General features: G+C 41.3%; 1 protein-coding gene and 1 long non-coding RNA gene across 4 annotated transcripts in view; both read right to left on the bottom strand.

Moving 5' to 3' along the window:
• Window positions 1–5,604, bottom strand: part of SEC23B (SEC23 homolog B, COPII coat complex component) — a 45,012-nt gene extending 39,408 nt beyond the window's left edge. Inside the window, exons 1-3 of one of the 3 annotated variants that reach the window (XM_042931721.1) lie at window positions 5,489–5,604; window positions 2,650–2,884; window positions 1,216–1,273 (exon numbers count right to left, since the gene is read on the bottom strand). In XM_042931721.1, coding sequence (XP_042787655.1) covers window positions 1,216–1,273; window positions 2,650–2,870 — 279 coding nt within the window. In that variant the 5' untranslated portion in view covers window positions 2,871–2,884; window positions 5,489–5,604. The remainder of the gene's footprint in view (window positions 1–1,215; window positions 1,274–2,649; window positions 2,885–5,488) is intronic. The other 2 variants (XM_042931719.1, XM_042931720.1) reach the window with 2 other exon arrangements.
• A 2,805-nt stretch (window positions 5,605–8,409) lies between these two features.
• On the bottom strand, window positions 8,410–9,831 carry LOC122214967. Its single transcript, XR_006200170.1, has 3 exons — window positions 9,719–9,831; window positions 8,566–8,861; window positions 8,410–8,445 (listed from the first exon to the last, which is right to left on the bottom strand). It is a non-coding gene; the product is annotated as an uncharacterized LOC122214967 (long non-coding RNA).
• Window positions 9,832–15,712: the final 5,881 nt, after the last annotated feature.

Here is a 15,712-nt window from a genome sequence, read left to right as displayed (position 1 = left end):
CCAGAGTGGCTGTACCAGTTTGCATTCCTAAGAACTCAATTTTTTTATTTTGCAAAACTGAAACTCTGAACTTATAAACATTTCCTCATTATCTCCTCCCCTGGATGTCCTGATATTAATCCCTTACAAGATTTATGACTAGCAAATATTTTGTGGACTACATTTTTACTCTGCTGACATTGTCTTTTGATGCCTTAGAATTTTCACTATAACTGTATTAAACATGGACCTCAATTCTGAATGCCTTTAAGAGTTGCACATACTCCTGAATCTCTCATGGAGGTGAATTTTGAATGGTACCTGCTCATAATTCCCAAGCCTATAGTTAGTACACTGATTGGTCTATTTATCACTTACTGTGATATCTCACTTACTGTGAGATGTATCAAAAAATGAGATTATTAACTGCAATTATGATTAAATATGTGAATAAATAAATGCATGTTATTAATATCTTAAGAGGTACTAAACCACTATATGCTATACTGGAAATAATTAAATTTTTCTAACAGCTTTATTGAGATATATTATATATACCATAAAATTCACTCTTTTAAATGTATAATTTGATGATGTTTTAAAAACATTTATTTAGATAGAGAGTGTGTGCATGAGCAGGGGAGGGGCAGAGAGAGAGGGAGAGACAGAATCCCAAGCAGGCTCCACGCTGTCAGCACAGAGCCTGGTGTGGGACTCGAACTCACAAACCATGAGATCATGACCTAAGCTGAGATCAAGAGTTGGACATTTAATCAACAGCCACCAGGTGCCCCAGTAGTTTTAAAATTTTTAAATCAAGAAATGCTCAACATTTCATTCAGGGTACTTGGACCCTGAAAGTTATAAAGATCAAAAAGTGAAAATTCAGTAGTGTACACACTATGCAATTAGAATAAACTGAAGTCAAATGAAATATACACGACATATCTGTTTTCTTAGGATAACATATTCACTGCCTACAGAGGACATCAAAAATGGGAATTTTATGTCCCCTCCAGAGCAAATGATAAAAACCCACATAATGAAACTGAGTCATCGTTCAACAGAAAAATCACATATGTTCAGTGTTCAATTATGCTTAACAAAAGCTATTGCCTTGAGGTCAGCAGAAATTGATGACTACCCAGACAGACACAAATTCAACCTTACTTAATTTTTTTCAGAGTAATTCAACTAAAATGAAACACAGAAAAACACTTAAAAAAATTCACATACCTGATTTCTTTGGAAACAGAAATTACAGGCCCAAAGTTTTGCTCGATAATCAACCTGACTGTGAGAAAGATAAATATTATAGCTAGGTACCATTTTCATTTGTAATGTGGAAAGCATTCAAATGTAATCTTTAAGTTTAGTAAATCTCATAGATATGTTTCAGATATCATTCTGAGCATGAATGGATGGAGGGATGTAAAATGTCTACTGCAGTTAAGAGTTATGGCTGTTAAATACACCAAAAATTTCCTTCAAACAGCAGCACTGAAGAATTAGTAAATCTTTTTTTCTCTTTTCTAATTCCCTTGACAATACTTAAAATGTCATGATTTTATATAAGTTACAGGTTATTCCCTTTTGTCCTGTTCTTAACATAATCTGTGTGATTTTTCTAGCACTTTTATTGTTAAGATACGTGAAACCACTAAATGTCAATACTAAATTTCACACATGGAAACACTTGCCTGACTTTCACCTCACCTACCTCACTTGAAGAAAGGTTGGGAGGCATGCTTCCTAGAACTGGTTAAAGATAATGCTTCGGTTAGTTTTTTCTCCCTTTCTGCACTTAGAAAATTAATAAGCAATGGCTACCTCTTTGAAAGAAGAGTAACAGCATCTTATGAATGGGTGTAATAAGTAAAAGTAAGGGGAATGAAGTAAAAAATGTTCCTTCATATGAGTGTTGTTTTTCCCTCATATAAAAGTCTTACCTTTTAGACAATATTTCTGATACTCTTCACCTGTTTAAAGATTCTTTCAAATAATGCCCACATTTCAGGAAAATATCATAGGTCATGATCTCAGGTACAAAACATTACACTTAACCATCATTAAGAGTTATAATTTCTTCCACCTATTACTTCCTGCCATACAGCATCACCATACCAGGTAAGTATGAGAAAACCGTCAAAAGCTTTCTGATTTTTTTTGGGAAAACGCTTCGAAAGGTACCAATATAATCTATGGTTAAACCAAAAACAAATAGAAATAAGAAAAAAAAGTGAATTCCAATCCTTTCCCTTGACTTCTACCTCATTCCTGTAAGTTCCAATTTTATCTCAAATATTAGGCCAGCAAGACTCAGACTTCTTCAAGCATTCTTTTTTAAATATATATATATATTTTAATTGTATGTAAATCCTAGTTAACATATAGTATAAGAATGGTTTCGGTAGTAGAATTTAGTGATTCATCACTTACATATAAATAACACCCAGTGCCCATCACGAGTGCCCTCCTAAATGCCCATCCCTATTTAGCCCATCCCCCCACCCTAGACTTCTACAAGCATTCATAACCTCAGAATCTCACCATCTACTACTAATCCCAAATTTGATGATTTGCCCAAATTGAATCACTTTTATGAGAATCACATAAAAATCATAATATACTGCATTCTTCCTTTTTACTAGTTTTAAAAAGAATTCATACCAAAGTGGATTGAGAATGGCTTTGCAAGTCGGCCGGCTGCAGAGCACAGGTTCATATTGTACGGGAGGCAGGTCTGGACGTTCTTTCAAAGGAGTGAGGAGACAAGCCAGGGGAACAACCATTCTTGTAGCCTCGAGGCGGCTGGAAGGCCACACATTCCAACTAAAGCGCACACCATCTCTTTCTTCATTCTGCTGAATGAACTCCAAATATGTTGCCATAGTCTGAAAAGAAACTATAGATGAGGCTTTTTAATTTTATGTGAATTTCTCAACTAAACTTCAAAAAAGAAGATGGTCACCCAACAATGTTCTTTAAACACTTAGTCTGGGTGGCTCAGTCAGCTAAGCGGCCAACTTCGGCTCAGGTCATGATCTCACGGTTTGTGAGCTCCAGCCCCGCGTTGGGCTCTGCGCTAACAGCTCGGAGCCTGGAGGCTGCTTCAGATTCTGTGTCTCCCTCTCTCTCTGTTCCTCCCCTGCTCGCACTCTGTCTCTCTCTCAAAAATAAATAAAGATTAAAAAAAAATTAAACACTTAGTCTAGAAGAACTGGTCACTGTAGGATGACAACATCTCCCTTCCCTTTGACTCCCAAAGCCAATTAACTTCACAGTTCTCTTTGCCTACTATTCCTTTCTCAACTCTCCTCTCTAGCACTTAAATAAATGAAAACATGTGGGGGGTTTACAATCATTTGATCATTTCCAAGCTGCAAGTAGTTGAATAATACTAATGTAAACCTCCTCATAGATCATGCAACATCTCAACCAAGCCAGTTCTAATTCCCCTTCCCCAAGAGTCAGTCTCAAGCCTTGTTTCAGCACCAAGCTACCTTCCTCCCTGATCCCCTCCCTTCCTTGCTTTATTAAAGCAAACACTGCATTAAATTCTACTTTCCAAGTGATCTTGTTTTTGTGCCCTTTCCCCTCCTCTGTTACCTGGGGAGACAAGAACTGGATGCTGACGTTGTGAGTCCAATTTGTAATGAGAACCACCACCAGTTCCTAGCAAAAATATTTCTACTTGGGATCACCAAAATTATAATGCCAAATTTGCTATCGTGCTGAGCGAGTCCTTCACCAGGACCTTTTCACCAGGGTTGCTTATGTTCGTGCCTCGAAAAATTCTGGTTGATAAAATAACCATTTAGACTAAGCTTTTCAAACCCAGACAATGCCAACTCCATTGAGTGTTTCATACACCCTATTTGCATTCTAAAGTCTAGGCTAAGGCTAACACATATCTCAGCCACCTAGGGTTCACGGGAACAAGACCCTCAAGAAAAAGGGAAAAACAGGCAAATTAAAGAATCTATGTTATTAGTGGCCTCTAGTGCTCACTTCCTGAGGTGCTGAATAATAAGTGTCTCCAATAATAAGTGTTATTATGAGAAGTGCCATACTGTAAATAATACGGACTAAGGGAATGATTTTTTGAGGGTGGGGGGCAAAGGGTGGGAGAGAGAGAGAATCTTTTTTTTAAATGTTTATTACTTATTTTAGAGAGAGAGATTGAGAGAGCTCCTGCAGGAGGAGGGCAGAGAGAGAGAGGGAGACAGAGGATCCAAAGGGGGCTCTGCACTGACAGCAGAGAGCCCAATGCAGGGGGCTTGAACTCACAAACCAGGAGATCATTAACCCGAGCCAAAGTCGGATGCTTAACCAATTAAGCCACCCAGGTGCCGCAAGAGAGAGAGAATCTTAAGCAGGCTCCATGACACGGGCTCAATCTCACCACTGTGAGGCCACAACCTGAGCTGAAATCAAGAGTTGAATGCTTAACCGACGTAGCCACCCAGGGAATGATTTTATGCGGCTAGAAAAGCAAATGAAGGAATTAGCCCACTACACACAACCCAGACCACAAAAATTCTAAATGTTTGCTCCAACTGACACTCTAAGGCATCTACTTGTTATTTCTGACAAAGGCGGGAAACTGAAGCACCCTTTACATAGGAGGCCCTTCTGCAGCTACGAAGTGGCAAAGGGATAACTCAGGTGGGAATAAACGCAAGTTCTAATATCACAATTCTCCACAAGTACCTCAGCAGGTTTCATTCACTGACTGGTACCCACTCAAAACATTAATGAAAGATACTGGCTCCATCCAATGTCCCCAGGCAGCTACATATTAAAACCTGCTCTTTCCGTTTCCCACTGTCTCTTCCCGTCGCCTCTTCTAGAACATGGATTCTTAAATCTGGGCACAAAACCAACGGGGCACTTCAGAGCGTCAATAAATCTTCTGAAGCTGTATGCAAAATTGTGTGCATGAGCGAATGTGCATTTTTCTAGGACGGTCGATCTTTGACTCACATCATATTCTCACAGGGGAGGAGTTTCTGAAAAGGCTAATAGATGAATGGATGAGTTAATGAATGAATGAAAAGAACTTTAAAGGTTCTGTAGAAGTGTCTGCCAAAAATACACACACGCCAAAAACTGAATCGATCATTCCATCAAATCATAACTTTTCAGGACACGGTAGCCAAGTTTAAGCACAGTTTAATGCTTCAAGCGTAGTCCGTAGCCCCGGATCCTAGTTCCAGCTGTCACGAGGCAGAAGTCATTCATCCCATTTCAGGTTACTCAACTCTAAAAAGAAACCTGAATCCTTCCGCACCCCGCGATTCCTAGAGTTCCCGAGCCAGAAGCCGGCCGGCCGCACCGCCTGACCAGGAACGCGTCACTCTTCAGCAGACCCTGGGTCACTGAGTCCCTAAATTCCTCTGCCCGCCAAGCCGCCGAGAAGAGGCTTCGCCCCAGGAGCAACCCATTCGGTCCCTACAGAGACTCCAGTCCGTGCCCTCGGCTCCCCATCACCTGCGCTCCCACTCACCTGGCAGGAGCAGTTCACCTGGCCGCGTCCGCACCCACAGCTGCTAGAGCCCCGCTCCGGCTCCCACCGCCAAGTCCAGCTCAGCTCTCAGACGACTGGTCAGCGACCCTGTGCGTCACGCCACAGCGCCGTCCTCTGGCCAATCAAAGAGGGCCTCCCCCGGCGGAGAAGCGGAAGCAAGACTCTCAGTGAAGCCACGCCGCCATCTTGGAATGGGGCAAGCGGGTTGTTCTCAGGCCACAAAACCACCGCTCCTCAGACCCTACGTTCCTCCACGTTCACCCCTAAACGTTTGTGCTTCAGAAAACTCAGGTGCCTGCGCGACTGTTTCCTAGGTGCAGCCGGCACGCCTCAGGGATTCGCCCTGATCCAACATGACTTCCGCCCGCCCAACTGGGAAGTCCCTCTCATCGCCTTAGCTACCGGGAAGCGAGAATGATGACGTGTGGCACCGGAAAAAGGAGAGGCGGAGGAAACTGAAGCTTGCCGGGAAAAGGTGTCAGCGTGGAAAGGGGCGGGGCGGAGGGAGCGTGGGTCCGCACACTACCTTTGGGAATTCAGCACGCCTAGCAATACTTCATTTTGTTACTGCTCGCTATGTTGACTTCGCGTTCTCTTCGGGATTGACACTAGCGCACAGTTACTCTCTGCGTGTCTAGCTCTGTCCTCCATCTACGAGAAGGTGAATAATTGGGAGTGGTCATATTCACGCATCCTGGGAGACTAACCAAACTCCTAAGTATATAGAACACAACTTTCTACAGCCACTACAGCCTTTATATACCTTTTTCTAAGTGACAAAAATGAGCACGTTTATTAATCTGACTCCGAGATACAGCCTGTCTATAGTATATTTTTTAAAAGAAGCAAAGCTATATAAACTTAAAATGATGCTTAGAATATATCTAGACATTCAAGAATTACCATTAATTAGCTCAACTTAGTACAAAATTTTCGGCTACTTACAGAACACAAACTAGTTTTAGGTCAATATATTATGAAACATACTCTTAATATAAAAAGTCTGTCAATTAATGATTCATTTTTGTTGAACAAATTTACGGTTTTCATGTTCCTAAACCATGTCAGAATAACATTAGGTTTTACATCATTAAGTGAATAAATTTAGGCAGTTTGCATTAATCTCTCAGTAAGGAAGCAAACTCAATTAAAATAAATACACATTTGTATTATAGTTTACCCCGAGAAAAGACATAGCTGTGTGGTTTTTTTTTTTTTTTTTTTTAACCAAACGTTAAAAGAATATCATTTACCAAAGACTTGCTTTAATTATTTGATCCTGGCTTCGTTCTATACTAGAATTTTCTAAGAAGGGTTTTTAAAATTCCTACACATTTAAAGTATTGGAAGTTTAATTTCATTATTTTTGGGTAGTTTTAGGAATATTTGATTTATGTAAGTATGTATTTATCTCAATAAGCCAGTCAGAACAGAGCTCCTATTTATTTATTTAATTTTAGAGAGAGATGGTGAGTGGGGAGAACGTAGAGGGGTAGAGGGAAAGAGAGTGAATCCCAAACAGGCTCCACACACATCGTGGAGACTGACTCAGGCTCTGTCCCACGAACAGAGCCAAAATCGAGTTGGATGCCCAACAGACTGAGTCACCCAGGCACTCCGGAACAGAGCTCCTTTAAGAGACATACTAATCTGGGGTGCCTGGGCAGCTCAGTTGGTTGGGCATCCAACTCTTGATTTTGGCTGGGGTCATAACTGATGAAGTTTTTGGGGTGATGGGGGATTCGTAGGGTCCAGAGCCAACGGCCATGAAATAATTCTTGAAGATGTTTTTGGTGTAAAAAGGTGATTTTATTAAAGCATGGGAACAGAACCCATGGGCAGGAAGAGCTGCACTGGGGTCTTGAAGGAAACTCATTATACCCTCAGGTTGGGAGGGGGTCAGGGATAGAGTAAGTCTCTAAGGAATTTTGGAAGCAAGGTTTCCAAGACCTTGAGGGGCTAGCTGTTGCTAGGGAAACACCATTTATCACTGTTTAATAAAACCTCATGAAGGGTCATGAGACTCTTCATCATATGAAATGCATATCCGGGGGCCATAAGCTTGGAATATGATTGCCAGCATATATCTTGGGGCAGTTGAGATAAAGGAAGTTGATTTACAGGATCCTTGAGGTTGGGGTAATGTTAAGCTAAGGTTTTCTTTTGCCCCTAACAAAGTGTCATTATCAAGGCAGCTGAGCTCCTAGAGGGCGGTCACTCTGCTGGTTTCAAGGACTTGTCAGTGGGCTGTAGACAGTAAGGGAATTCAGTTTTGCGTTTGCCTTAGTCTCCCACATTACCATGGCAAGCACTTAAACCCCTTTCCTTTGTTCTTGGGTAGTTGGGAGTGTCTGAGGAATATCACACATATTCCACCTTGGGGGGGGGGGGGGCGGGCGGGTAGAGTACCAGCCTGAATTTTGCCCTCAGCCTGCCTCATGCTCCTTCATCAATGATGTCACTGTTCCTGGGTTCCAGCCCTGTCCCACTGACAGCCTTATGTTGGGCTCCACACTGTTCGCACAGAGCCTGCTTGGGATTCTCTCTTTTTCTCTGTCCCTCCCCTGCACGCGCTCTCTCTCTCTTTCTCAAAATAAACAAAAAATTTAATTAGGAAAAAGAGACATACTAATCTAATTTATTAGAGGTCTCCAAACTTAGTAAACATTTCACACTCCACAACATGTGAGGGCCTTTCTTGGTTATAGCCATAAAGACACAGAGATGCATAGACACAAAGAAAGTATACAGCTTTGGGGTGTCTGGGTGGCTCAGTCAGTTGAGCGTCCGACTTCGGCTCAGGTCACGATCTTGAAGTCTGTGAGTTGGAGCCCCGCGTTGGGCTCAGTGCTGACAGCTCAGAGCCTGGAGCCTGCTTCGGATTCTGTGTCTTCCTTTCTCTCTGCCCCTCACCCACTCATGCTCTGTCTCTCTCTCTGTCAAAAATAAATAAACATTAAAAACATTTTTTTAATTAAAAAAAAAGAAAGTATACAGCTTTGATCCTACAACTTTAGTCACAGGTCAGAAGTGAACACAGAAACACAAAAACTCACCAGATCAGATATAGAGTCATTCTTCTTTCCAGGAGCCATGAAAATCTTGACTGATTTGAACTCATAAATAGACAAAAAAGGCAAACAAACAAAAAGGACCAACTAGATTCTCTGTCATCTCTTATCCAAAAGAGAATATATCTCTATAACTACCAATTAACTTAGTGAGACCACCAAATGGTCAGAATATAAAGTCAAATTCCTGATTGTTGTTGCCACCAATGATGAGAAACCTATTGGCTGTAGATGTATCAGAAACAAAACCAAAAATACAAAATCATTAAAGAGAAAAAAACCTAAAAAAAAAAAAAAAAAAGAGGTTAGAGTGGGAGAGAGCCAAAGCATAAGAGATGGTTAAAAACTGAGAACAAACTGAGGGTTGATGGGGGGTGGGAGGGAGGGGAGGGTGGGTAATGGGTATTGAGGAGGGCACCTTTTGGGATGAGCACTGGGTGTTGTATGGAAACCAATTTGACAATAAATTTCATATATTAAAAAAAAATAAAGAGAAAAAACCTAGAGAAACAGAATCAGTTTATTGTTGTATGATTGCCACTTGAATATTCACTGTTCACTCTGAGAGCCAAAAGCAAAATATTCCCAGGCTTAATTAAGCAGCCCACAAGGTATTCTTCAGCAACATGATTTACCTGATTTTGTTAGGTGAATCCATTGGGATGCTGGTGAAACCTTCAAAATTGTTAAAGTTTCAAAAAGGTAAAATTCTGGCCCTCATACAAATATAAAATGAGCATATGTCAAAAACTCATTTATTAATGAGGTAACAAGTAAGGATGTTCAGACTGGTTCAAGGAAGAATTTGATTTATATATTCATATTCCCTACCACACAAAACTCATTTGCATTGCTGTGGACAAGACTCATTTGCATTGTTATGGACAGGAGACATTTGCATTACTATCAGTTTTCTGTAAATTAATTTCTTTCTCTGCAGAGTTGTAAAATAGCTTAGTCAAAGATAGAGGCACATACCCCTTACAATCAGATGACCCCAGAGAGTCCTTTAAAAAATGCCCAGCATTCCATGGAAGTTCACCCATGTACTTTTGACTATTTCAAAGTCTTTCACAATTTTCATGACATATTATTCATCATCTATAATCTAATTTCTATGTTTCTGGCTCAGACTTACCTAACATGAGATTCATATATCCGGCAACCTGCTAGATATCTCTGGTGTTTTGGCACCTGAATCTCCATGTGTCCTGTCAAGTTAATTAAAAAGAAGGCCATTAGACTGATGTGGCTCTAATGCCATGACAGCCTACTTAAGCAAACTAAAATGTAAGTACAGAAATGCCTCAAGGTTATGAAATTGAAACATTGAATACAATCAACAGCCAACTGGACAATCAAATAATTTCTTCTCTTGGCTTCTACACATTTTCTGTTTAAGTGTTTTCCCTGACTCCTGTTGACAGAGGGCTCCTAACCACTTGCGGTTTGATGCTGTTTGATTCAAATTGAATTTTGCTCAAATAAACTCTTACAATTAAAAAAAAATTTTTTAATGTTTATTTTTGGGAGCGTGCACATGAGCAGGGGAGGGACAGAGAGAGAGGAGGACAGAGGATCCAAAGTGGGCTCTGCACTGACAGCAGCGAGCCAGATGCGGGGGCTCAAACCCACCAACTGTGAGATCATGACCTGAACCGAAGTTGGATGCTCAACCGACTGAGCCACCCAGGTGCCCCAACTCTTACAATTTTAGGATGCCTCAGTTTATCTTTTAATGGTCCTAAGCTGAATTCATTGTTCCCCTCGCCCTAAACTAACCTGTCTCTTGTACTTTCTATTTCACTTGGAGATACCATTCTCCTCCCAGTCATCCTAATAACTAGGGAGTTATTCTTGGTCCCTCCTTGTCTCTCGTGGGGTTCAGGACACACTACCAAAATATGACAGAGTAGCATATTTAATATTTTAAGCTGAAGGATTTTGAGAGAGGGTAGGTGCAAGGAAGGATCCACTGACCTTCCCTGTCTCCCCTCAAACAGGTCATAAGACCATCATATGAAAGGTGCTCTGTTTTTACCAGGAGGAGACATTTGTTACCTCTGCAGACAGATGGGTGAGCCACACAAATGCCATCTTGGATAAATCCACAATGACTATCTCTCTGTGACCCGAAGCATTCTCCATAATAGCTACTCCCCTCCCACACTTTCTTTTGTCTAAACATACTATTAAGTACACCCTTGGGACATAACATTCTTAACTTTCTTTGGAGATGTGACTATGACACAACTATTCTCAAACATTTCCTCCTGTGGGGTGGGGAGTCTCCCAGAATGTATTCCCCAGTCTCTAAGGCTAAAAAAGCAGGTCTTATGAGAGATAGGGCCGCAGAGATCTACTCATCCCCTTAGTAAGCCATTTCTGTAGGGGTGCCTAGGTGACTCAGTTGGTGAAGTGTCTGACTCTTGATTTGGGCTCAGGTTATAATCTCATAATCAAGACCCACATTGGGCTCTGCACTGACAGGGGACTCTGCTTGGGATTCTCTTTCTGCCCCTTGCCAGCCTGCATGCACTCTCCCTCAGAATAAATAAACGTTAAAAAAAAAAAAAAAACCCACATTTCTGTCAAGCTGGATTTATCAGGATTTTCCTTTGGTTTTACGACTCCTTGAGCCTTTGGAAGTCATTTTGTGTATGCCTCCCTTTCACAGAACAGATGCCAAGAGGAATCAGAATGAATAGGCCTTGCTAAATTTCTTCCCTTATTAACTACCCTTATTTCATATGCTTTTGTTCTATTGCATTTTCCTCATGACCTACCACTCTTCATAAAACCTAGCATAAAAACAATCCGGTTTAACTGCTTTGTTGGTTTTTCATTTCCTTTAACAAAAATTTTTTTTTAATGTTTATGTATTTTTGAGAGAGAGAGATAGAGACAGATAGAGAGCAGGGGAGGGGCAGAGAGAGAGGGAGACACAGAATCTGAAGCAGGTCCAGGCTCTGAGCTGTCAGCACAGAGCCCAATGTGGGGCTTGAACCCACAAACTGTGAGATCATGACCTGAGCCAAAGTTGGACACTTAACGAACTGAGCCACCCAGGTGCCCCGGGTTTTCATTTCCTGATGAAGGCTCCCATGTCATGTAAAACATATTTTAAAAAATCAATTTTTTGTATGCTCTTCTCTTGCTTATATGTCTTTGGTTTCAGAGCCCCAGCCAAGAACCTAGAAGGGTAGAAGGAAAAGATATTTTTTTCTTCCCCTACCTCTTCAACATCCCAACCCTGAAAGTAATAATGCATCACTTGGACCTGTGGGTTTTTTTATTCTAAATGCTTCTCATTTCCATCTACCTACTTAGTTCAAGCCCTCATTCACTTTTCCCGAATGACCACAATAGCCTCCTAAATGACCTCTTTGCCAAATTTTGCCAAACCCAAACTCACTTTGGTTGCCAGAGAGATTTTTCAGAACCACACATCTGACCCTGACCTTGCCTTGTTTAAAACTACCTAGCTTTCCCTCACTCACAGGATAAAGTAGATGTCCCCTCTTGCTGTACAAGGGTCTCCATGATCTATTTACCTCAGTCCTACAGTATTGAACCAGTTGTCTCTCCCAGCCTGTACGCTGTCTCACCTCTGTGCTCCTGTATGTCCCTCCTCTCTGCTAAGAACCACCCAGTCACCACCATGCTTTTCCCACTTGACTCTGATGTGTCCTTCAAGACTCCAAAGAAGCTTTTCTTATATTCTCCTTTCTTCTTCTTGGTCAAAACAATAATACGTGAAAGAAATAGCAAAGGAGCTCAGAAGGTATTTGCTTGGACAGTGAGTTTGGAGAGTCACAGACAAACCGCCTAAAGAAGAGATTCTGACCTGAAAAGAAAAGTTCAGGCAAAGGAAGGTGATTCAGAAAGACAGTCAGTCTTAGAGGTTGGTGGTGGCTGAGTGTGTCAGAAAAATGAAAACAGCCTTCTCAAGTTCTTGAGAATGGCTCTTTCAATGTTAGCAAATGATGTACCAGACAGAAATGTGCATTTTCAATGTTTTTAGTTCATAAAGATGATGTTTTAGTTTTGAAACCAAGCTATATTTTCTGTGATAATGGCAAGTTCAGAAAATGGTTGCCCAAGAGATAGAAGGGAGAAAAGAAAACAAGGGAGATTTAATGGTAAGTATATAATCTTTGCCATCATTATCGACAAAACAATCTGAGAAGGTTGACAGTTGAGAACATTACCTTATTTTTCTCCTTCTCAAAGGAAGAGTCAACTACCTTGTGAGTGCAAAGAAACACAAATCTTTTTGTGTGTGCATGTGTGTGCAAAAAGGTGATTTTATTAAAGCACAGGGCACAGGGACAGGACCTGTGGGCAGAAAGAGCTGCTGAAAAAAGATCTTAAATCTTAAGGAAGGATAAATCCTTTTCAGCTCACAGTTCCTTTTAATAGAGTGTCATTGTGCCTTGAACTAAAAACCACTAAGCAAATGGTCTCTAGGCTACAGGAATGCCTCTGCTTGTTTTAATTTATATTTAAATTTTAGGGGCACTTGGGTGGCTCAGTTGGTTGAGCGTTCAACTCTTGATTTTGGTATCGCTTCTCGGCCTTCTGGCTAAGATCAAGTGCAACTCTTGATTTTGGCTCACATCATGTTCCCAGGATCATGAGATCAAGTCCCACATCAGGCTCTGTGCTGAGTGTGGAGACTGCTTGAGATTCTCTCTCTCTCTCTCTCTCTCTCTCTCTCTCTCTCTCTCTCTCTCCCCCTCTGCTCCTCTCCCCTACTTGTGCCTGCTTGCTCTCCCTCTCTCTCTTTAAAAAAAAATAACAAAAAATAAAATAAAATAATTTTTAAACAGCTTTATTGAGGTATAATTGACACACAATAAGCAGCACATATTTGAAGTGTATAATATGTTAAGTTTTGACTACTATCACCATCAGGATAGTGAACATGTATATCATCCCACAATGTTTCCTTGTGCCCCTGTTATTTTCCATAGTTTTAACTTATTATTATTATTATTATTATTTTAATGTTTATTCATTTTTGGGAGACAGAATGCAAACAGGGAAAGGGCAGAGAGAGAGGGAGACACAGAATCTGAAGCAGCCTCCAGACTCTGAGCTGTCAGCACAGAGCCTGATGCAGGGCTTGAATTCACAAACAGTGAGATCATGACCTGAGCCAAAGTCGGATGCTTAACCGACTGAGTCACCCAGGTGCCCCTCCACAGTTTTAAGTGAGTGGAATAATACGGTATGTACTCTCTTTTTTTTTTTTTTTTTTTTTGTCTAGCATCTTTCATTCAGCATAATTATTTTGAGATTAATCCATGGTGGTGTGTGTCTCAGTAATTCATTACTTCTGAAGTGAATACGGTTACATTTAAAGTCCAGACTAATATGGGGTGTGTGGGTGGCTCAATTAGTTAAGCGTCTGACTTTGGCTTAGGTCATGATCTCGTGGTTGTGTGTTTGAGCCCTGCCTTAGGCTCTGTGCTGACAGCTCAGAGCCTGCAGCCTGCTTTGGATTCTGTGTCTTCCTCTGTCTCTGCTCCTCCCCTGCTCTCACTCTGTCTCTCTCTCTCTCTCAAAAATAAACATTAAAAAATGATAAAATTCAAGCTAATATGTATGGAAGTGGCCTTATGAATATTATCTGTGTACTTTATTTATAAAGACTAATTATGACTCCCTCAGTAAACTATTATGCTTTTGCATTAATATATTATACATTGCAATTAATAAAGTAATTTCAAAGTAAAAAAATAAATAAAATTCAATAACATTGACTTCTTTTTAATGTTTTATTTATTTTTGAGAGAGAGAGAGAGAGCATGTGCAAGTGGGGTAGGGGCAGAGAGAGACCTGCAGAGGATCTGAAGTGGGTTCTCCTCTGACAGCAGTGAGGCTTGAACTCACAAACTGCGAGATCATGACCTAGGCCGAAGTCATATATGCTCAATGTGCTGAGCCACCCAGGCACCCCTCGACTTTTTTGTTCTTGTTGTTTATGTATTTATTTTTAGAGAGAGAGAATTAGCAGGAGAGGGGCAAAGAGAGAGGGCAAGAAAGAGAGTCCTAACAGCATGGACCCCGATGCAGGGCTCAAACCCAGAAACCGTGAGATCTTGACCTGAGCAGAAACCAAGAGTTGTATGCTGAACCCACTGAGCCACCCAGGTGTCCCAATAACATTGGGCTTTTCAAAAAATTCACAGTCTAAAGTTCAAGAAGAAAGAGTATGCGTGGCTCTTCCTAAAGAATGTGGTGGTGGGGCAGTGTATCTTGATCACCTGCTTGTGCCTGTTCAAACAATAAACTGCGGGGGTGCCTGGGTGGCTTAGTTAAGCCAGCAGGTCTTGATTTTGGCTCAGGTCATGATCTCGTGGTTGGTGGGTTCAAGCTCTGCATTGGGCTCTGTGCTGACAGTGTGGAGCCTGCTTGGGATTCTCTCTCCTCCCTCTCTCTGCTCCTCCCACCTCATTATCTCTCTCTCTCATTCTCTCAAAATAAATAAATAAACTTAAAAAAAAAAATAAAGTGCCTAAGAGTGTTTCTCAGTAACAAATGCAGAAACATGCCTGATGTACAAAGTGAGTAAGTTCATAGAAGAGGCAAGGAATAAGAAACACTTTTCTGTTCATTCTAATTTTTTGTTGTTGTTTTGAGAGAGAGAGAGAGAGAGAGCACCCAAGCAGGGGAGGGGCAGAGGGAAAGAGAAACTTATTTTAAATATTTAATTATTTTTGAGAGAAAGAGAGAGAGAGCGAGAGAGAGAGAGCGAGAGAGCGCACGAGCAGGGGAGGGGCAAAGAGAGAGGGAGACATAGAATCTGAAGTAGGCTCCAGGCTCCAAGCCATCAGCACAGCCTACAAACCGTGAAATCATGACCTGAGCCAAAGTCAGATCCTTAACTGACTGAACCACGCAGGTGTCCCAAGGAAGAGAGAGAATCTTATGTAGGCTTCATGCCCAGTGTGGAGCCTCACGTTGGGCTCCATCCCACCACTGGGAGATCATGACTTGAGCCAAAATCAAGAGTCAGATGCCTAATGAACTGAGCCACCCAGGCGCCCCTGTTTATTCCCATTTTTAACCACGTGAGCATACATTTGCCCACCCAGTATAAAAGATTTTGATAAATCTATAAGGT

This window comes from Panthera leo, chromosome A3, assembly GCF_018350215.1.
Source record: "Panthera leo isolate Ple1 chromosome A3, P.leo_Ple1_pat1.1, whole genome shotgun sequence".
Taxonomy (NCBI): domain Eukaryota; kingdom Metazoa; phylum Chordata; class Mammalia; order Carnivora; family Felidae; genus Panthera; species Panthera leo.
This window is presented reverse-complemented; position numbering and strand designations above follow the sequence as displayed.